The following is a 22,794-nucleotide window of genomic DNA, read 5'->3' as shown; positions in this document are numbered from 1 at the left end:
AGGCTTCTGCCCACCCCAAACTGTGGGATTTCTTACACAGTAACATTCTGTCAGAGCCTTCTGAAAATGGGTCTCCCTTGTCACAGCCACTCCATCTCACCTGTTGAACTTCTTTGCAGCATATTTATTAAGGGAGGAGAACTGGTTGTAGTAGTAAATGTGGGGAATGGTGGTAAGAGCTTGAAATCTGCCTTTAAACTGTATTCCAGGATATCTTCTTCAAGGAAGACAGGAACCGTTCTGGATTTCTGGATATTGCTGAACTGGAGAACGCCATACAGGCAGCAGGTATGCCCAGAGGGGCTGAGCAGCTCCCTTTGTTCTCCCTGTGAGGAAAAAGAAGGAGGAAAGAGGAAAAAAAAAAAAGACTTTTAGGGAGAAAGTGGTTTGGATTTCCCAGAGATGCCAGTTAGATCACAGCTCTGCTGAGAGATCTGTGATGGAACCAGCAGAAAGATGCAGAGACTGGCCAGACCTGCTTCTAGGTCATGGATGGAACATCCAGTGGGGAGGAAAGGAAAAAGGAAGAGTGGATTCTTGCACTTGCCTCACTCAGTTCCTGCAGTTTCTCTCCAGGACAGTGACTAAGTCTAGAAGGGAAAGCCACACCGACAGGCATTTATTTAGTTTGCACTGACCTCTGTTGGCTGCTGAGTGCTGAAGCTCTCAGCGAGTGCACAGGAGTGGAGCATTTCAGCTGAGTTTTCTCAAAGGAGACTTTGTGCATGAAGTACATCTCTGACACAGCCATCCCCTTTTAATTGTGCACTAGAGAAGCTCCCGTTTGGCTGCCTGGAGCTCAGAGGGGTGCTGTCCCAGGAGGAGACTGGTGCAGGATTGCTATCCCTGGAAGCCATCAGCTGAGGGGATGCATATATATTTTTTTTGCTGCTGAGAGCTGGGCAAAGCATCAGCACCTGTCTGAGAAGTGCAGCACTGATGTGCCAGATGTCAAAGGAGAAGCTGCCAGGGCCGTTCTGTGAGAAAGATGCCAAAGTGTAAAACTGGGAGGAAAACTGTGCATGGAACAGTCCTGTCAGCCAAAACAATGCAGCTGTTTGGAGGGATAAAAAGGCACTGTTAAGTGGCAAATTCAATACATGCTTGACTACAAGTTGTTCTGAGTGGGGAAGAAAATTACAAGCTCATTCTTGCTGCCCTCTGAGCATTTGAATCTGGCTTGGCAATGAGATGATCCCTGTCCTGCCTTTTGAGCAGGAACCCCAGCAGGCGTTTGGGAGTTTGATGCTACCCCTGGGAATGGTATTAATGTATTTAAATCCAGCTCCTAGTCAGCTGTTCCCTGAAGTGTTCAGTGCTTTTCCAACAAAACACTACAGTGTGTCCTTAATTTTCACTGTTTTCCTAATGCTTCCAATAATAATAATGGATCAGAGTAAAGCAGGCCAGCTGCATTAACAGCAGTGCTGCCCTGAAATGCAGCAGTGTTGGCCTGATGCATTTACAAACTCCTCTTTGGCAACAGCAAATGATTCAAAATAATTTTTATAAATAGGGAAACATCAAGTCAGTAATTAACATCTTGGCCAAAACCAGAGGGAGAAATCCAGCAGACAAAAGGCTTGGGAAGTATTCTTACAAATCAGCTGAAAATTCTTGGGAACAGAGAGGACTGACCCTTCAGTTTTGTTGATGAGGTTAATTGAGAGATGTTGCCAAAGTGAGCAGATTTCAGAGCAAGTGTATCCTAGACTGACCAGGCCAAATTCTTGGTGTTTTACTAGGGTAAGACTTGATTGTAGCATCCCATAAGTAATATTTACTGGAATCTGCTCTCTGGAGGGAGCTTGATTGAATTCCTACTGTCTTCAAAAGGTTAAAAATAGAATTTATTGCTCACTGCTACAGTGCTTTAAAACCAGACTCGAAGAAGACAATTAATTAGATTAATTTTTAATTTTTGTCTTTATCTCATTTGAAAAGAATATAAAATCATGTTTACCTTAATTTGAAATGTATCTTAAGCCCAAATGTATTTCCATTCTTTAATTATTCAGCATAATGTACCTGCTTCCTGCTGGAGACCTCCAACTAGGCTCATGCAACCAGAGTTTGTCAATGGTGGTACAAAACCACTTCCATCAGCTCTCTCTCTCCCTACACAGGTGTAGAGAAGCCATTTCTTTTATTTCTGCTTTTTCAACTAATTTAGCTCCATGATGAGTTCATTTGAAACGGAAAAGTTTAGAGCTGGTTGAAAAAACAGGAAAGTTACTTCACATCCAGCTGAGCTACTAAAACCTGGAGCGAGCAAATGAGACTTTTCTGAAGTCTCAGGGAAGGCATTAAACCAAAGCTATCAGTCCAGCTCTCTGAAGAAAATTTCCCTTTTGTTTTGCAAATCAGCTTTTAGTGCAAAATATATTTAAATCATTCCTCTTATATAGCCAGCACATTTAGGGTAGTTTTATTTAACTAATAAAAGAATCATTCTAAAAAGCAATTTTTGTTCATTCAATTGAATACCGATTTCCATCCAAACAGACTGCGACACAAATACTGAATAACCAACTAATAAAAAAGAAATGCACCCTTCACCATTTTCTAATAGAAGAGAAAATGTAAAAATTAAGAATCCCAGGCATGCTATGCAGCATAACAGCCTGAGCATGCAGCAATGCAGCATCTGCCTCTTTAGCAGAAAGAGCCGGTGGTATCGGAAACGCTATGCTCAGACTTTTACAGTTATGAGCCAAAGAAAATCACCCTTTCTTATAGAAAATAAAAGCCAGAAAGGCAAGGCAAGATAACACTAGATGAGTTAGCTCAGTGTTTGCAGCTTGTTAACTTAAGCCGCAGTGGGAGTCAGTGAGTGAGGCGACTTTGGTTTTCCATTACCCTGCCCCAACTCTTGGGCACAAAGTGAGGAAAAGGCTGTCCAGGGGAGGACAGAGAGGGAGCTGAGGGTGTCCCCAGCTTGCTGGCAGGCTGCAGGGGGCCAGCAGAGCTGCTCCATGCCCTCCCAGCGTGCCTTCCCTCGGCAGGTCTGGCCAGCGACGCGCAGCTGCTGCGCCTGATGACGCTGCGCTACGGCGACGGCGCCGGCAGGGTTGGCTTCTGCGACTTCGTGTGCTGCATGCTGCGCCTCGACACCATGAGCCGTGAGTGCCACCACTGCCAGGCCACGTGGCAGCCCCCAAAGCCAGGCTGAGAGCAGGGCCAAGGGACGAGGGACACCACACGAGGCGTGATAACACCGGTCCAACGGCGTAGCCTGGAAGGGACGCGCCTGCCTCGGCCCAGGCTGCCCTTTGGGCAGGCTGTTTGCCAGGAGCTGGACTCATCTCCTGTGCACTGGCATAGAAAACTAGGTGACCCCAACTCTGGGGATGATTGGCATCTGACTCCATTGATTCAGAATGCTGAACAATTGCTTTATTAAACTATACTATATTACATTACAACTACATTGAAGAGACACCGTACTATACTACAAAGAATATTAAAGAAAACTCGTGACTGTCTGAGACAGCCAGGACACAGTTTTGAGAAAATTGGCCAAGGAAACAAAACAATCCCCAGCAGAATCCAATTGACAAATCACTTCAGGTGAACAATCTTCCTAACACATTCCACATGTGCACAACAACAGGCGCAGCAAGTAGAGATAAGAATTGTTTTTCTCTTCTCTCTGTACTTCTCCAGGAAAAAAACCTGAGAGAGAATTATGTCTCTCTCTGTTCAGAGAATGTGAATGTCACACACTGGAGCAACTGGCTGCTAGAGAGTAGTTCAGTGTTCAGTGAAGTTCTGAGTTTTTTGGTTAGGAGAAAGTCCAGTATCCTCTGTGGATAAACAAACCCATTCCCTCTGTCGCATCCAGCTATTGCCTGGCACTTGCAAGGAGGGAGCCTTTGTAAATGAGCTTTTGCCTGAATGGAAATGAAATTCTGTTTTACAAAATCGTAATTTTTGCTACTCTAATAATAAGCATTTCGACTGGAGGTAGTGGTAGTTAAACAAAGTCAGCAACTGTGACCCCTGTGCTAGAACATTGCTACAGCAATTTATTTCATCTCTGGAATGAGCTGGGTTTCAACAGTGCATGGAAACGAGCGTTCATTTTCTCCCATGTGTTTTTAGCACTGATGTTTAATGGGCCAGCAGTGGTCAGCAGATCTGCTTGGATGACACTGCTGAAAATCCCATTTCAAGGGAGTACAGCAGAAGCAGCTCTGAAAGCATTGTAAAATCAGAGCGTGTCCTGATTTTAATGCTTTCATTAAAAAAAAAGCTTGCAAACACCCATTTTTTGTGATTATACATGTCACTTGCTGCAGATGAAAGTTTTTATGCCTAAATTACTGCCACAGTATTTTTTTTGTTTAAAAAATATCCTTTTACATTTTAAGAGCCAATGTAAAGACAAATCCTTTGCATCCATGTGGAAAGGAGTATCTAAAAGTTTCATTGCTGTCTGTAATGAGAATCTTAAAATGCTCTCCACTCCTTCAGTTATCACTTTACAGAGGGTTTAATGTGAAATACATTTCTCAAACTTTTTAGATGATTGTGAATAAGTTTGCTACAGGAGAGGATAAGGGTGCCAAGTGGGAATAAAAGGCAGTCAACCTTTATGATGATGTGAATGCAGCGGGGAAGATAAAATCTGTCCCATTAAATCATTATTCATCCTTTCAAGATAGCCAGAGATGAGACCCAAACCAAAAGCAGCCTCTTCTTTGCAAATTCTATTTAACTGGAGTTAATGAAGCAGTAAAGAGGCACTTACCTCTGCCCAGAGGAGGTAATTTCAGCGCTGCCACTTTTTCCTAAAAAGACTGCTGGGTGCAAGCCCAGCCCTGCATATACAGCCTTGGGCACAACACGAGGATTTCCTTGTTCTGTGCCTTTTTTCAGAGCAGTGTAGGCTGGATGTGGCACTTTTCCTCCCTGCTTTAGGCCCTACAGGTAGCTCTGCTGGCCTCCTAAGGGGCAGATGAGCAATGAGCCCTTGTGCCCTGTTCCTACCCTCTCCCAGCAGCCTTTTTGCTAAGGCTGGGCACGTTTCAAAACACCTGTAATCTTACAAAGTCTTTTCCATGCAGAGTGGGAAACTCCAGGCTCCCAGAGAAATGTGTCATTCAAGGATAGACAGACTTAAATTTGTTTCAACTTTTTATTACTGTTATAAGAGCACATTTCTAGGAGAAAAGTAATTTCAGAATAAATAAAAACCCTCAAAATACTGTGTTTTGAGTTTATCCAAATACTTGGGTTTGAAGACTTCTCCTAGACATACTGCAATATAAATATGCACATAGAATAACAATATTTGAATGGATTTAAATTTCCTGATGGCAAAGTGTTCTGTCAAAAAAAAAAACTTTCAGCAATGTTAATTTCAAACTCTAGCTGAATAACAGCAGCATCTGCATTTATATTCCCTGCAAAAAGCTTGCAAGGCATACTAATGACTTCAAGAGAATCACTTTCTTTAGGGCACACTGTGATCACTCACTGCCAGGGAGGATGGAAAAGGACCAACAGAAAGTTTCCCTGTGGGAAGATGTGTTTCATTAGTTCACCGTCCTCCTGTCACTCTTCAGGCAGGAAAACAATTGAAACAAATTACGAGAGGAGATGAAGGCAGCCACATTGAGCACTGCCTGTCCCTCCACTTTGCCAAATTCTGGCCCCAAAACTGGGATGCCTTCCCAGGCTGTGATCCGAGGGCCAAGGCAGAAGGGGTACCCAGCACAGAAATGAGAGGAGGCCAGGCAGGACACCTGAGCCAGGCACAGCATCCCAGCACAGGGACTGCAGCTCTGCTCCTCAGCTGCCACAGCCTTATGTCTGCAGTGCCTTCTTGCTTCTTCTTCATGAAGTAAGTTTTTTTTTTTGTTCTGCCCCTAGATGCATTCCAAAACTTAGCAGAGGGCGGATCACAAATTTTGATGACAGCAATGGAGGTAAGGATGCTCCTTCCTTCTCTTCTCTCCAGCTCCCAGGTGGGAGCACACGTTAGCAGAAGGGTGAAGTTGATGTGTGATATGGACACAGCTCAGAGGGGCCCATCCCTGGCCAAGGCATGGGGGTCTTCCCTTACTGACACCAGCCTGTCATTGCTGGAAACATTGCTCAAAGTGACTTTGAGGAAGTGGCAAACAAAAAACAAACAAACAAAAAAAAATCCATGCCCTCATTTCTTACTGCCCCATCTGTTAATCCTGAATTGCAAAAACATCTTGGCTTTAAGAAAGAAACAGCAGACAAATGCTTGCTGCTGCTGTTTGTCTTAAAAGCACAGCCTGAAGGATAGCTCACTGAATGGGGATACATCAGGCTTTTTATCAGCTAGTCTGAAGCAAAAATCCTGCTGTGCTCCATAGTGATATGCCTGAGTACTGCATTTTATCAGTCTGGGGACTGTTATTTGACAACCCAGTGTTTAAAAAGATTTTTTAAAAGAGCCTTTTACAATCTCACCAGCTCCTGTTTACACTCCATGGTTAGTGCAGAGCCTCATTGTTCATTAAATCTGTTTTGCACCAAGGGCAGAGCACAGTTTGGAAGCAGGGGACCTGGACCAATTTTATAGGGTAGTCTGTAGGATAGCCAGGTTCCCACAAGTTGCTATCTCTTCCACTTGCAATCAGGCAGGTGCCACACTTCCCCAGCAATTGCTCCTGCAGCAGCTGCTGCAATAATTTATCATGGAAAACAACATATGGAAAGAGTTTCTGGGTCTGAATTGTAATAAGGGAAAGAGGCAGTTCCAAAATCCCTTAACTATCCCTTGCAGTACAAAAGGACTACAGTCACTGGGTCACCCCTGAAGGTCCTGAGACAAGTCTGAACACTTGGTGTACCATCACTGTCTAAATGCAACTTTTCTTCTCCTTTTTTTCCCAGTGGCTGACCCTTGTCATGTACACCTAGAGAGATGCCAGAGGTCATGGTAAGAAATCTCCTCAGTGCTAAAAAGGGAGGGTGGGGCCCTTGCAGGAAGCTCAGCCTGGAGTTGTGGGGGGTTTTGAGAGAAACTGTGAGAGGAGGAGGGAAAGAGGTGAGACCTGCAGCATGAGAAGGGCTGTAAAGGGAATTGGACTTTAGGCTATTTTTTTTTCCTGGGGAATTTCTGATGACCTTCCCAGTCAATCCAACCACCAATGGCTCAGCTAGAAACTTGCCCCCACCTAAGATAATACATGAGAGAGCATAATTTATATTTTTGAGTTTTGAGGGGTGCAATTACCTCTGCATATTTTACACAGCAGCAAATGTGTACGCAAATAGAGAGTGGGTATACAAAGTAACTTCGATTTCTTGGTCAGACTGATTTCACATTTTTAACAGAATTACGTGGTTTAGTTTACATTTGAACCACAGTCCCTACCTTGTGCTTCTTTTGATGTTTGATGTTTGGACTTTTTTCCTCTGGACTCCACGATTTTGCTGCTTGGTTCTCATGAAAGACTCTGCCTTTTCCTGCAAAACTTGTGCTGTTTATACATCCAAAAGCCATCTCAGCCACAGTGCTTCTGCTAACCCTCTGTGATGCACCTGTTCCAGCTGCAGTGTTGAGGTGTTAGTGCTGCTCCCAAACATTTGTCACTGAGGAGAAAGCAGGGAGGAAACCCTTAGTAAAAAGTGCAGTGGACCCCAGGAATTTGTGGAGCATCCTTGGGCAAATCAAACACTTTCCTTATCAGTCTGGTCCAAAAATGGAGTAAAAACCTCAAACCCATGACACTCTTTGAAATCCATTAACTGCATCCAGCTAACCCATCCTATGGACAGGAGTTACAATAATAAATAACACAGGAACAGCATCTCTGGTGTCTCCCACCCTGTTTCTGAAGGCAGTTTGCATTGGATGCCAGCTTTGCTGAGAAGCTGGAAGGGGAAATGCATAACTGGGGTGTAAATGACACTCCCCGGGGAGAAAGCATGGAAGGTTCAGAGCCAAGGCAGGGATGGCTCCATGTCTGTCACCTTGACTCCAGGACAAGGTCTGTGCCCTGCTGCTCCTGGTCACATCCAGTGTGTCCAGAGCTGGCCTTCAGCACTGTGATGCCTTCAGCCCGCTGAGCTCTGCCTGCAAACAGCTGTTTGTTTGAAAGCCTGCCCTTTGCACTCAGAGCTGGGGACAGTGCAAACCTGCATTGTGATGTCTTGGTGTGTGGAAACAGGATATTCACAACACTGCACCCAGCACTTGCACTGCAGACTATCATTAGGTAAATATGAGGAGGACCTCGCCTTTGGAGATGAAGTTGCTTAAATTATTACTTGCAAATTATATTCATAGTCTATTAAGTCCTTTTTTTTCATGAATCATTCATAAACTGATCATAACTTCTGGGAATACATAATTAATCATAATTTTCACTTACTGGTTTGGAATGAAATCCTGCCTGCAGGGTGTTTGTAAGCAGCTCACTTGAGCAATTCAGCAGACACTTGCAGCTGGAGCCTGGGCAGTCGTGGCACAGGACCCTCAGAGGATCAGAACTGGTAAAACTGGAGCCTAACAAACTGTGACTGATGTGGGAAAACACATTTGGCATTAGCTTAAAAAACTCTCTTGGCAAAAATATTCCCATTTAGTGATTCCTAAAGGCTGACCTGGAGCTGGCTGTGGTCTGAGTGAGTCTCTTTACCTCTGTTTCAGGTGACATTTCTTCCTCCTCACAGAGCAGTGTCCAAAGCCATCCCATAAAAAACCATCTTGAAAAACCACTGGAGGTGGTGAAGGAGTGAAGCCAGGTGTCCTCATGCTTGGTGGCACTCCAAGCTGCTGGGATGAAGAGTCCTTTCCAGGCAAAATGGAGGTGCCTTGGAGAGGGAAGGATTGCTAATGAAAGTACACCATGGGCAAGCTGGTAGTACTTAATGGTCTGGGCAAGCTGGAAATGTTGACTGTAATCTCCTCTCATCTTCCTGTAAATAGTACAGAAGTTAGGACCAGCTCCATTAACTCCACTATGAAAAAGAACAGACCCGTGCTTTTCATGTGAAAGGAGTGTATAAGATGTAGGTTACAAAACCAATTAAGACACAGTTTTACTTTAATTATTTCTTCATTTTCTTCTGTGCCATTTATAAGTGCCAGAAAATCATTGAAGAAATTAGTCCTAATTCATAAATAACAGCAGAATCTTTTTAGTTTTCTTTATACTTTTTATTAATAAATGAAAAAAAAAGGCATTTTTGAGTTCATCAACTATAGGGATTCCATTTTATTTGCTACAGAAATTGGGTAGCATATTAGAGACATAGAACAAATTGTTCAGTGCTTTCTTTCTGACTTCCAGAATCTATATCGGGACTGTTTGGGAGTAGAAAAGATTATCTGAACTGCATTCTCTTCCTCTGTCCTGATGTCTTTAAAAATGTAGGGCTTCTTCAGACATAATTCCTGCTCAAAAATTTAACTTAAACCTCCAAAACAACTGTAATGGTTCTGTACCCACACATGAACTTCACTTCCATACTTTTTATCATGGCATTAACAGCAAATTTAGTGATCTATTCCACTCAGATATTGGGAAAAAAAATTATTAAGACTCTATTTGTGAAAATGCCAGAAAAAAGAAGGATGCAAATGTCAATGGATGAAAGAAATCCCAGGTTGCCATGGCAATATAATTCACACCATGCCTCACCCAGACCCTCTGCCCAGGTTTCCACTGAGGCATCCACGTGTTAGCAACAGATTTACCCATTTGCCAGGGAGATGTTGCACACTGGAGCAACAACTCATCACCAGGTAAAGATGCAACCCAGATCTCTGTTACCATGAGGACAGTCTGTGCTGTGTCACTGCCTCGCTCACCAGCTTGCAGAGCATCACTCAGGTAGGTACATCCTGGGCAAGAGGGGCAACTGAAAATTAGAAATCAGTAAAATTAGACTATTTTAATTTTTTTTTCAGTAATTTTTGAACAAACTGATTCCTTCTCCCAAGCGGGACTTACACATCCCACCTGAAATCGTTAATCACTAATTAAGCCCTCTGCAAATGTTGGCAAAGAGAGAAGATAAAAAGGGGAGCATGGAAAAATAAATATGCTTTGCTAAAAAGGTTTATTAGTAGGATCATTTCAGAGAAAGGTTTATGTAGCTTAGCCTGGGATAATTAAAAAACTTCAAGTACTTCTGGATGACTTCCACCACACAGTTCAGTGGTGCTCAAGATGGCTCAGACCTGCTGGGAACAAGCTCTTTGTAGCTACAGAGAAGTCATCTCTGTTCAAGTTGCAAAATTCAGTTCAAGTCAACTGGTTTAAATACTTAAATTGTTGTTGTGTGAACGTCTCATCTCTAAAAATACCAAGCCATTAAGATTAATCTCAAAAATCTTAATTTGCAGCCCATGTATTACTTCTCCTTTTGTTGGGATGCGTAATTGCCTTTCTGTGGAAGGCAATTCTGCCTGTCAGGAGACAAAGATCCTTGTCTCATATCTCAGCCTGGCCACAAACTGAAATGTCTCCACTGAAAAGCACACAGCCACCAGGCACCCCCGGTGAGAAACATCACCTCTCCATGAGCTGTCTCCCTGCGAGCAGCTGCTGGGCTGATGCTCTGGGCAGTGTCCCCAGGCACAGAGGCCACCTCCAGCTCCATCCCAGCAGCCCTTCACCCAGCTGTGTGTGGCTCTGCACTCTCAGGGACCAACCCACGGCCCCTCTGGCTTTGCAGGCTGGTGCCTGCAGGCTGATCCTGCACGGGGGCAGAGTAATAACTCACTGCTGTCAAGCTGAGCATGGCTGCCTGTCTGTGGCATTGGAAGAATTGGTATTCCACTTGATTTATACTTCCAACCGAGCTAATTAAGCAACAATTCAGGAGGAATCCATCATTGTGACAGACTTGTTGATTAACCATCCCACAAACAAAGTCAAGGGTGTTTGGTAGCCTGAAGAAAAAAAAAGGGTCAATAAGGGAGAAAAGCAATGATTTGGCCATAATACAGTGGTGACTGTTATTTCCAAAAGCAACAAGAAGCTTAATACATTTCACAAATCCTGGGGCCAGCACTGAAAACAAAGGCAGCTCAGATCAGTGGGGTGTTAGATAAAGAGAGAAAACTTCTACATTTCATATTTGTGTGATTAAGCTCTGAAGGCCAACTTTATGGGAATGGTGCCCCTATTAAAATCTTCAGGCCCCTTCATCTGTGTTTGCCAGCTCTGAAATGTGAGTGCAGTCCCCATGAGGTTTCTGGCACTTGTGAAGGCTCTGAGATTCATCCAATTATGATAATATCCTCTCTAATTTTTTTGATTAAAATCAGTTCCTAGTCCTCAGGGACACAAGTCTGAAAACCCCTAAGAGAATCTGCTGTTAGAAATGAAAGAGGAGGACCTCAAACAAATGCTCTATTTTTAAACCTTCATGAGGCTAAAGCCCTCAAGAGGGTAAGAAGCAGGCTGAGGCAGATGAGATTAGTGATGCTCAACTCCCTAGCACAGGAGATGGGATACAGAGCTGATGAAATTAGGTAGGATCTAAGCCAAGCATCAGCTTCGGAAGGACTTTGGTGCAGAGTGCTGACAGCTGACCCAGCAAGAATAATCTCTGCATCTCTGGATCTTGGAGCCCTCCTGTTTACTGCCCTTCTCCTGAGACCCAAAGGCCCCATGTCTTACATCTGCCTGCCAAAGGCTGTGCCCACATCATGCCAAGAGGAGGAAGTTCTCACATGTCTTACCTACTACAGGGTCGTTTCCTGAGCAAACCTTGGGAGGCTGTGGTTTGATGCTCACACCTCAGTGAACACATCTTGCTGTTGTGGTATGGGAGACTGGGGGTGTCCATGGCCAGGTTTGGAGCAACTGAACCTCCCTCTCCTTTGGCTGTTCCTCAGGTCTCTCACAGAGAAACTGCTGCTGCAATTTATAGAGGAAAAATGATAAAAATTTCCAAGGGAAAAAAAAAAAAACAACTCATTATTCCATAAGCACATGCATGGCTGGAGAGGGAAAGCTGGGTGAGACCCTGTCTCTGAGCAGCCCAGTGGCCTCGTGCATTTTATGGTGTGCATTACTGATTTTTAGTTTTGTTTCTCAAAGCAGTGAGCACAATGCCACAGCAAATGTCCTGACTGTGGGCTGCAGACTCACAGCCCTGATCAAGCAGGGCTGCAGGAGTGAGGGACTGGTATTCCAGTGGAGGAACACCCGCCTGGAGGGGTGCCTGGGAACACTCAGGTCTGGCTGCTGCCCTCAGTGGGATGGTGACCCTTGTAGGAATGTGCCCTCTGTTGATGGCGTGACAAAATTATCCTTTGTCTCTTAATAAAAGAAAAAAGCCCAGAAGTTTCTCTTCTCAATTAGGTAAAAAGACACTTCATAGGACCCGGGGGACTTCACCTCAAACTTAAGGATAGACAATTGGACAAAAGCCAAAAAGTTCCACCTGGGCAATTTACTAGAAAAAGAACGAAACAAAGGAACTAATCGTTTTTGTGAGGTGTTTTACCAGGAGCAAGAGCCTCTTGCACCTGGCTCAGATTTTCTCTGTAAAGAGCTTTGTTATTTTGCCTTTTATTAAAACTTTTCTGTTTCCAACACTACCATAGAAGCCATCCCACTAATTTTATGGCATCTAAGGTAGCTGAGCTATCTTGGGTGTGACATAGATCTCCAAGAGCTTATGAGACCTGGCTCCAAGAGATCATTATATCAGACTCTTTCCCAAAAGAGGTACTTGTCCTTCTCTGAGTAGGGAGCAGATGGAAGTTCTGTCAAGAGAGACCCCTCCCCATGTCCAGGTGGCTCAGCAGAGGCACAGACAAATATTGGGATTATTTCTCATTGTGGGGGGCACTATGGAGCTCAGCCTTAGCACCCGTCCTTAGAATTTCTTTTCTGCAGGGCTGCAGCTGAAACATTTCCCTCTTACCTGGCAATTCCTCACATGAAGTACCTTGAGCTGCAATTTCTGGCTGCACTCCTTGCACCTGGTCCTACCTTGCAATAGCTGCACCTTTTCAGCCCTGGGCAAGGCAGTCCCAAAGCACAGCAGCCTCTTCACAGCAGGTTTCACCAATGCCCACCAATGCCACCCTGTGTCCCTGCTGCCAGCTGTGCCACCAGAATGTCCCCAGCCCGCCGTGGCTCTGGGGTCCCTTTCTGCTGTCTGGCAGTGACATCTAGAGGCTCCCTGGCCTCAGCTCCTGTCTCACTGCCAGCAGCTCTTGGCACACAGAAACCTGCTCCTCACAAAGCCCCCGGGAAGGCTGGAGCACTTCAAGGAAGGAGCTGCAAGGCTTAAATCCAAGCCCTTCCCGTGCCCCTCCTTCCCAAGCCACCGTGGGAAGGATCTTTGTGGTAGCACCCCAAGAAAATCTGACATTGTTTCTGGGATACCAAAGGTCTGGGAGAGCCAGCCCGTGTCCTTTCCCTGAGAGAAGAACTGGTCCACACAAGGCTGGTGCTGGTTAAATAATACATTCAGCTTTCCACTTGAGGAAATATTATTTCCTTGCTTTACACGCCATCCATTAGATTTGATGCCATCCAGCATCAAAGGCAAAGCTGCCACAGAAATACCTCTGTATCATGGCTGGCTGTGCAAGATGAAAGATTACTGTGCAAACAGTATTATGCATTTTAAAGCAATGCATTCGAGGAAAGGGGAGGAAATATATCATCTCCATAGGCTGAATTATTCAGCCAGATGATGAATGCATCTCCTGAAGCATTCCCAGGAATTGAGCTGAAGTACCTACCATGGAGAGAGAGAGGGGATACTATTGCCTATATGAAAGGTACTTGGTATTCAGTACAATGTGTATTCTTTAGGGTGATATTCCACAGGAATTTTGAGTCAGCAGAGCAGATTGCAAACGATCTTCTAGCCTGAAATCAGGGAAAAGGCAGTTTAGTGGAGTAGAGCTTTCTCACAATAAAAAAATCTGCAGGAATATTGCAGTGAAAAGTGGGAGGAATGGTTCTTGCCCATCCTGTGTCTTAGATCCACCCTCCTCTCCTCTTTACCCACTGTGTCTGCCTGATGCTGAGGAGCTGGGCTGTGATGATGATTTCCAGCTCCACAAAGGGAGAAATGCCAAGACAAGGTGGGAGCCCCAGGTGGGGTGAACCTTCTCCATCACCCTGGGATTTCATGGCCTAAAACACCTCCTTATCTCCAAGGGACACAAGCTGCATCTCCATCCATGGAGCAGGGAGGTGCTTTGCTTACCAATGGTGTATGTGATTTGCAAGACCTAAACACAGTCATTAACTGGTAGAAATATTAATGTGTCAAGTTGTTTGGATTTTTGGGTTTGTTTTATTTTTCCAACCAGCATTCCATGTGCTCTGGAACGCAGAGGTGATAGGAGATAAGAAATGAAACTGAGATTGCCAGGCTGTCTTGATTTTACTGGATTGAAGGAAGAATGGTGAAAAGAAAATTGTAGCTGTGAGTGCCAGATTTTTCTTTTTCTGATTTTTTTTCGTCCTAGACACAGGCATAAAAGTTCCCCTTTTTCATTATTATATCAGATGAAACCAAAGGATTTTTTTACCCACACTGGAAAAAAATAAAGTTTCAAGCTTTTAGGGTGATCAGTGAAGGCCAGCACAATGTTTAATCAAATTTAGAAGATTAATTGGACACCCTACCTGTAGCTCCTCGATATCATTGGTTACCACAGAATTCCCTTGGACAAAGCCTGCCACATCAGTCTGAAGATGTGAGGAAGCCAAAAGGAACAATGTGCTGTGGTGGGCCTGGATGTTTTCTTCTGGGCCCTGGCTGCCAGGCAGAATTCTCCTTAAAGGCAGCAGAGGAGAAGTCTGGACTTCTAAGTGGCCTTTGTAACACTCAGCATTTCCAACTCCTCATCTGGGGAAGGGCTGGCATCATCCCTCCTTCCCAAAAGGAGGCATCAGAAACTCCCAGCACTTTCAAGGGGCAGGAGGACACCAGGTGGCCTGGCTGGAATGAAGAAGGAGGAGAGGGAGTGTGAAGCTGGGCATGGCTGGGCCTGGGTGCAGGAGAGCAAAGGCAGCACTTTCTGTGCCACTGCAGAGGTTTCACCAGCCCCTCCAGCAAGTGCCTGTGCCAGAGGTGGCTGCAGAGATGCCCTGGGGAGGTTCCTGTGTTTCACTGCCCTGGAAAAATCATGGGGCCTGAGAAAGTCACACCAGGCAAACCAGGAGATCTTGGCACACTCCTGCCTGCGGGCCTGGGTCACCACATCCATGGGAAAATGCTGCTCCTGGTGCTGACAGGGAGAACCTTCTGGAGGGCTTACAAAGCCCATGTCCCTCCAGACAGCTTACCTGACAGCTCCATGCTAACAGATGCTGGGAACCAGCCCCTCTGGCTCAGCTCTTGGAGCAGGTGATGGATCCAGCTCTCTGCTTCATGTTCACTTCACGTGAACAAGTCCTAGGAAAGGCAGACATCTGCAATCACTCAGCTCTGCTGCTCAGGCTTTGCAGGCACTTCTCAGACAGCAGGCTGGGTTTAAAGACAAAATCAGAATATGGAATAGAAGAAGCCTTTTCCCATTAAAGCACATTTGTAAAAATAGTTTCTGGGCTTTTACCCTTGTGCAATTTCACTTTAAGGCCTCATTACTCTCCTTGTCCCCGAGGCTGGGAGAGGGTCATGCTGTGGGACAGCAGTGACATCCAAGAGGCAGCAGGCTGAGCAAACAGCTTTGCTTTGTTGAGCTAGAAGCACCAAACTAAGGAAAGCAAGGGCCAGGAGCTGCTTGTAAAGCTGCTGGAAGGTTCAGGAAGCTGTGGCATCATCACTGAGCCATCAGGGCTGTGCCTCAGGATATGGGTCTGTTTGAGGGTCCCAGGGCAAGGGAAGAGATGAGAATCTTGACTCCATGTTTCAGAAGGCATTATTATATTATATTATATTATATTATATTATATTATATTATATTATATTATATTATATTATATTGCTATACTAAAACTATACTAAAAAGAATAGTGAGAAAAGATCCTTCAGAAGGCTGGAAAGGAAAGGAGTGGAATGAATAACAAAATCTTGTGACTGCTCACAGCCTCTACACAGGTGGCTATGTTTGTCATCGAGTGAAAGCAATCCACATGGACCACTCAAAGATGCACCTGTTGCATTCTACAGCAGATAGTTATTGTTTACATTTCTTTCCTGAGGCTCCTCAGCTTCTCAGGAGAAAATCCTGTCAAAAGGATTTTCATAAAATATCATGGTGACATCAGGATGTGCCCTCTGAGCTGCCAGGATGGTGGTGGATTGACACACATTCCCACTGACCCACATCAGAGGGATTCATGAGTCACACATCCAAAAAAATCATTTCTCTAATGAACAGATTGCTGAGATGGGAATTTTGCATGAGATATTAAGCAAGAGCCTTTGATATTTGAATGTAATGATGTACTTCTAACACAGCATTAACAAAAAGGAACTGGCATTAGGTCTTTATGCAGACATTCATGGCTTTCAAGACATTTTATGGATGAATTGGTTCTGTTCAATCAACCAAGGCATAGAAGAATTATTTCCTTCTCTAGCTCCAAAGTGAGTCAATAAAAAAGGGGACAGGATTTCCAAAACTCCCTTTTACTTTTGACTGAACAATGGAAGAACTTTTAGAGAGGCCTGAGACCCAAGTGTACCCAGTGGCAGAAAGTCAGAGGTAGAAATTTTTAGGTCAGGAACAGACTGTTTCTCTTTTATTTTGATGAAATATGATTTAATGTGATTTCATGTGATTTCATGTGATTTAATGAAGATTTCATCAATCCAGGGATGTAGCATGTCATACTAATACAGGAGTTCAGATGGATGGAGCACAATGTTCTCCTCCAGCACAGGGATCTGAAGTGGTGAGGTCTGGATGGGGATGGTGACAGCTCCCAGAGTTAAACTGGGATCCAGCTGGGCATGGCTCAGAGGGACACACCAGCAGAAGAATTGGTTTAGTGACAGGGGATTGATCTTTAAGGTCCCTTCCAACCTAAACCATTCTATGACTTCATGAAAAAAGCATTGCAGGCAGGCAAAGTTTTGGCAAATTGATATTTCCTGGGCAAAGTATTTGAACAAACTTTTTCTCCCCCCCTTGAAATGGACAGATTGTGTAAGAACTTCTGGGAAACAACACTGCTAAAAGTTGATAAGCAGACACTCCCCTGAGGCTAATCTCATCTTAATTTGTCAGGAGTGTGTGTTTTAACTACTTAATCATTCGATAAAAGGCTTTATCTCATTTACAGTATATCCACTCCTCTTCAAGCCCTGTTTGAAGAGAAGTGAATTCCTCCGGGAATTTCAACCCCAGAAGCCTCACCTGAGGAGATTATTGAAAGAAGGGGTTGTTTGCCTACCAAACATCTCCTCCAAGCAGGAGATGCTGCCGCAGTTCCAGCTGGGAGCTGCAGATGTCAGGATTGAACTGCAGACTGCTCTCCCAACCAGCAAACGCCTGCTGGGACCAAGGTACAGGCAGGTGAGACTGGAAATGCCATGCTCAAAGCTTGCTCTGGAGGTGTAAAACCCCTCTTGACAAAAGGTTATTTTCCTCCACAAACGCAGACCCAATGCTGGTACCACAGGGGTTGCCCTGAAGGTGCTGCACCCACCTCCTTCCACACACAGAAGAGTAAAAAAATGTACAGAGAAAGTTTATCAAAGTCTTCTGAGCAGCTTCTGGTTGAGGGATCATTAAATATATAAGGTTATCTTAGTCTGGAGAAGAGCTGCTTACAATGATGGTAGAGAGCAGGTGAATAAAAAAAGACCATTCATTGTCCTGTACTAGAAGAACCAGGAGCAGCAGATAAATCTCCTGCTGGTGTGTTCAGATAGGCCAGATGAGGTACTGCTTTCCATGGCCTGCAATGGTAGAGCTCATTCTCTGAGGTGCTGGGGCTGCCAAACCTTTGCAGAGCTTTGAAAAGTGATTGAGCAGCTCCATAGAGAGGAATCAATCAGGGGGTACCACGCTCAAAGGCATCCCCTCCTGCTCATGAGGAAATTAGTTGGGTGTCCTTGCAGGATCCTCTGTAGCTGTCAGCCACCTACTCTGACACAGAGCCAGCACTGATTGCAGAAGGGAGTGGTTTGCAGGGATGGAGTTGCCATCCTGCCACAAAAGCTGGGAGGAAATCTGAACCAGCAAAATGCCATTTTGGCTCAACCCCAGCCCAAATTCCTTATCCTTCCCCTTTCCCTGCAATTGACCAAACCACCCAGGAAAAACTCCTCAATGTCCTCCAAGAGCACACTTTGACATGGAAGTTTACAACTTCAGTGTTGTATCAGAACATCCTAAAGGAGCAGCTACTCTTAGGGAATTGCATATTCAAGCTGTGTTCAGACCACAGCAATCCAGGTAATTTCCTCTCTACAACGAACTTTTGCATTTACAAAAGGACAAAAAAAGTGAGTACAAGCAATCCTGAGTGATGAACTCAATTAAACTACCAAGTGAGTACTATCCTCTGTCCTGGGAAAGGCCTGCTCCCACAGCAGAGGTCAGAAAATACAGAGGGTTTAATGTTGTTATCCAGAGGTTCAAATCATCTTCCTATCTCCTCTCTTTTCCCACTCAAATTACTCTTGAGCTGACCTTCTACTTTTAAATATCTTTATTTCATCATGTTCTTATGCCCACTGTATTCTAATTCTAATTGCTTTAGCCTTCTTAATATTGGAAGAATGAAAAATCCTACATACAAGGCAAATAAGGCCCAAGCATTGTAGACCCCTTTGGGTTACCCCAGGCAGTAGGCAATGGAATCATTACTGAGCTGTTCACTACTGAGCCTCTTTGGAAGGTGAATCCAAGCTGGAATAGAGCAGGCACCAGCACACCAATCAGCTGGGCAGCCCTGTCTCCTTCCTCAAGGATACGTGCCTGAACATAAGGAATCACTGTGGTAAGGTGAACAGGGAGCTCTAACGTGCAAAGTGAATCTCCTCCTCAAGCTTAATTCTAGGAGCAATCATTACAATTTTGAGCAACCACTGAATCACGCCTTGAACAAGAATAGGAATTAACACCCTCACCATCATTCCACTCATCTCCAAATCTGCAAATCCCACCACCCACGAGTCACTGAAGCCATAATCAAATACTTCCCCAGTACCAGCAGCTGCCTCGGCATTCGTTGTCTTTTGAAGCAGAACCAGTGTGACATTAATAAATTAAACCACGCGACATCCTGCCCCTACTGACAACAGCAATTGCAGTCTAACTAGTCCCAGTCCCTTCCCATTCCTGATTCACAGAAGAACTTAATCCCTAATCACTGCTATCAACAAAAATTAAATTCACTACCACCCATTCTTGTCCTCAATCACTCTACTCAAAATTATCAACCACCATAATCCTTGACTCAGCAGCTCTAAGAGACTGAACTGGATTAAATCAAACACAGATTTGAAAAGTCTTAAGCATTCTCACTTGGATTGAATAGCCTAATAATTATTATGGCAGTAATAGCCAAACCCCTCCTACTAACTTTCTACTTATCCTTCCTTATAACTGCCACAACAGTCCTCACTCTCAACACAAACAAAGTTCAAAAAATATCAATGATAATGGCCTAAAGAACAGGAGACAGAGACTACTCACCCCAAACTTCAAGTGGCAACAGAAAACTTCACTTTCCCAATCCCTCCCTTAATAGGGCATTTGAAAGGCCCAGTCTGGATGCTGTCATTGGTTTGAACCCCACTCCCCTTCAGCTCCTGGCCAGTGAGGTGGCTGCAGCCTTGGGAGATATTTGGTTGGCCAGCACCCTTGTCAATCACTGCAACATCCCCACACGCAGTAAAATCTCAGTATTAGTCTTAGGCTTCCTAGCAGGACTTCCCTGCTATCAGGATTCCTGTTTAAATGACTTATTATTGAAAAACTTACTAAGCACATAATGACCAAAACAGACACAGACACAGTCATACTCTCACTATTAGGACTGCTCCTGTGCCTTCTCCTCATGTAATATTCACCAAACACACTGCCCCCCCCCCAAAGAAAAGCCCTAACAATAATTCTAAGCAAAATCCTGCCAAACAAAATCCACAAACCTAGATTACCATATCCCTAAAAACTAACAAAAATAAGCCCTAACAATTGAAACTGCTACACAGTTAATTGAGTTAAGCTTAAACATAACTCTAGCATTAACCCTAATGACTGTATCTCTATCCCTAAAAATATTTCAACTAACCCTTCACCTTAAGTTTAAGCTCAACACTTGTCCTAACCCTAAATGTAACCAAAATTACTGTAAATCTAATATTAACTCTACTACTTAATGCTATCCCTATAAACAATAACCCTAACCCTGAACTCAAAGCTAACTCTAACTTTATCCCTCATGACTGTAACCCTAACCTTAAACTCAAGCCTAACCATAATACAAACCCTTCACCTAAAACCCTAACACTGGCCATAACCCTAACCCTCTCTTTAGCACTATTTGCTGTACCTAAACCCAATGACCCTCAAACAAAACCACACACAAAGGGGCTACAAAGGGAAGGTGAGGACTCACAGAAAGCGCCTCACCAGCACCCTTGGGACCATGGTCCCTGAAGTTTGCAGAATCCTGGGACTAAGGAGCACAGAGCCTACTGGGCAGGCAGCCCTGAGTCCCACCAGCATGGGGCTGGGCATGATGCTGGGTGCTTTGGTGCCTGGGATTGTGTAATCACCAAGTCCTCTGAGCAGGGATCCCTGGAGGATGATTTTGATGATCTCTTTGGAGTGACTGGGTAAAATTTTTCCAATCCTTCTTTTGCTGGTAGCAGAACACACTGCTGATTATGTCTTTTGATCCTGAGTTCCTGATCTGCAGAGCAATGCCCACTAAAAGGTGAGCAGTGCACTCTCAGCTAGGAATTACCTTGTGGGGTATTTTTCTCACTCTAAATGGTAAGGCACTAATCATTTTCTTGTTGGGAATGCCTCCAATGGATGGAGGGAAATGTTAATGCATTCCAGTTGTTACTAATTTTGTCCTTTCCAAAGCTGGTAATATGGGAAGATGGGTGAGTTTGGTGTGTGCCTCAGGGGGTTTGATTTTCAGTGATAATGGGCAGTCAATTAAATTGTATTATGTTAATTGTTATATAACACTGTATATTACTGCTTCTTTCACTTATGTTCCTGACATGGCAATCTAGTACAGTGCAAAAATTCATCCTTCCTGCAGTCACTACATCTCCAAAGGATGGTATTTGGAGACAAAGCCTTCCATTCAGAGACTAGGGTCTCACCACACACTGCCTCTGGAATGTTACTTTTTTTGTTCCAGATTGATGAAATTTGGGTTTCCCCTCCTCCTGGAGCAATCCACAACTTGCTGAATTAATTCTCTATACCTTCTCAATGAACTATCAATTTTGTAGTTTTAGTAGAGGAGTTGGCAGCTTGGTGCAGTCAATTTGCATTTCCATTTCTTTCCCAAGGGCTGAGGTGAGGCTGACTGGCCTGGTTTCCTGGGTTGTCCTTCTTGACAATGGATATATTATCTGCCTTTTCCCAGTCACTGGGAGCATCCCCTTCATTGATGTGACCTTTTAAGGATGATGAAAAGTGGCCTTGTGGCATCTGCCAGCACCTTCAGTGCTCTCAGGTTCACCCCCTGTGGTACAGAATCACAGGAGTGCTGTTGTAGGTCACCTGGTCCAACCTCCCTGCTCAAGGAGGGTGGTCCCAGAGTGTTGGAATCCTGGATGCTGAGAATTTTAAACTTGCTGTGCTTAATGGCATAGACCCACAAGAGAACCCTGCATTTGACCTGAGGCTGTGAAGAAGGCTTCCAAAATTGATTGATAGTACTGGGATTACAGGTGTGTAGTTGGTTAGAAGTGTGTAATATCACAGGGATAGAGTTTGGGATTTTAGAATATAGAAATAAATACGAAGCAAGATGCAGGTTTTAGGGTGGAGGCAGGTTGTTCTTCTTTACCTTCTTCTTCCTTCTTCATGGGTTTGGGTGGCATTTTGTAATTGGACAGAAAAGTCTGCATTGTGGGCTTCCAGGGAAAATAATCTAGGTGTCCTTCTTAATTGGATGGTTTAATCTTAAAAGACCTTGCAACAAGAGATAGTTAGCCATTTTGTGCCTTGCTAATGAAAAGCTGCAAAATTCATGGTTGTGAGACTGTTTTACTGATAAGAAATAATAAATATCTGAGTCCAAACATGAACTACTGTCTCCAGTGCCTTCAACCCAGACCCAGAGAAACCAATACCAGAGCATGTGGTACAGGAATGACAACTGAAGAAGCCCTTCTTGTTGTCCTTGACTCCTTGCCCAGTGTCAGGTAGGCAGTTTGGCTGCCACAGTACAAACTGTCCTGTTTGTCCTAACACAGGTGTCCTATGGGCTCAGGGAGGGCAGAAACCTCCCACAGAGAGGAGAGCAAGGTTTGATCATGATGTTCAGTACAAACACTCCATGAGAGCAGAGGTTCACAATCCTGACTGGGTTTTAAGCAGACATCCAGGAGACAGTGAAGGAGGAACTGCAGGCATGAGTCTCCTCCACATAAGCAGCTTAGGCATCTAGGGTGTTCTGCTCCCCAAAAACCTGGGAAATTCAGGTTGCTCCTGCAAGGACTGGTCACACTGGGGAAGACAAGGCTGTCAGGGCACCCCCACCACATCTCTCCCCCAAGTGCCCCCGAGGACAGGGCCCAGAGAGGTGTCACAGGGACCCCATTGCCACATATGGGGAGCAGGGTTGGGATTTCCACTGTGACAGACTCTGCAGGACTAGGAGCTACCAGCTGCAGGGAAGTGGAAAAATCAGTCTTCCCTCATGGTCCCCTGTTCCCCACAGA

General features: G+C 44.5%; 1 protein-coding gene and 1 long non-coding RNA gene across 14 annotated transcripts in view; one reads left to right on the top strand and one right to left on the bottom strand.

Annotated features, from left to right (window-relative positions):
- The window catches only part of CAPN13 (calpain 13), a 69,072-nt gene extending 60,294 nt beyond the window's left edge, over nt 1-8,778 (top strand). For 4 of the 5 annotated variants that reach the window (XM_064415324.1, XM_064415328.1, XM_064415327.1 and 1 more), the window contains 5 exons: nt 210-288; nt 3,006-3,122; nt 5,878-5,933; nt 6,877-6,922; nt 8,639-8,778. In XM_064415324.1, coding sequence (XP_064271394.1) covers nt 210-288; nt 3,006-3,122; nt 5,878-5,933; nt 6,877-6,903 — 279 coding nt within the window. In that variant the 3' untranslated portion in view covers nt 6,904-6,922; nt 8,639-8,778. Of the gene's footprint in view, nt 1-209; nt 2,554-3,005; nt 3,123-5,877; nt 5,934-6,876; nt 6,923-8,638 lie in introns of those variants that run through there. The other variant, XM_064415329.1, reaches the window with a different exon arrangement.
- LOC135297598 (uncharacterized) lies at nt 181-19,640 on the bottom strand. Of its 9 annotated transcripts, none has more exons than XR_010359535.1 (10): nt 19,574-19,638; nt 15,267-15,375; nt 14,604-14,919; nt 13,706-13,835; nt 11,684-11,861; nt 10,720-10,888; nt 9,803-9,852; nt 8,361-8,907; nt 7,361-7,578; nt 181-326 (listed from the first exon to the last, which is right to left on the bottom strand). It is a non-coding gene; the product is annotated as an uncharacterized LOC135297598 (long non-coding RNA). The 9 variants fall into 9 exon arrangements; XR_010359534.1 differs by lacking the exon at nt 181-326 and adding an exon at nt 4,829-6,089; XR_010359536.1 differs by lacking the exon at nt 181-326 and adding an exon at nt 6,144-6,899.
- Between the last annotated feature and the right edge of the window lie 3,154 nt (nt 19,641-22,794).

This window comes from Passer domesticus, chromosome 3 (assembly GCF_036417665.1).
Source record: "Passer domesticus isolate bPasDom1 chromosome 3, bPasDom1.hap1, whole genome shotgun sequence".
In the NCBI taxonomy this organism is placed as follows: Eukaryota; Metazoa; Chordata; class Aves; order Passeriformes; family Passeridae; genus Passer; species Passer domesticus.
Note: the sequence above shows the minus strand (reverse complement) of the source record. Positions and strands in the feature narration are given on the sequence as shown.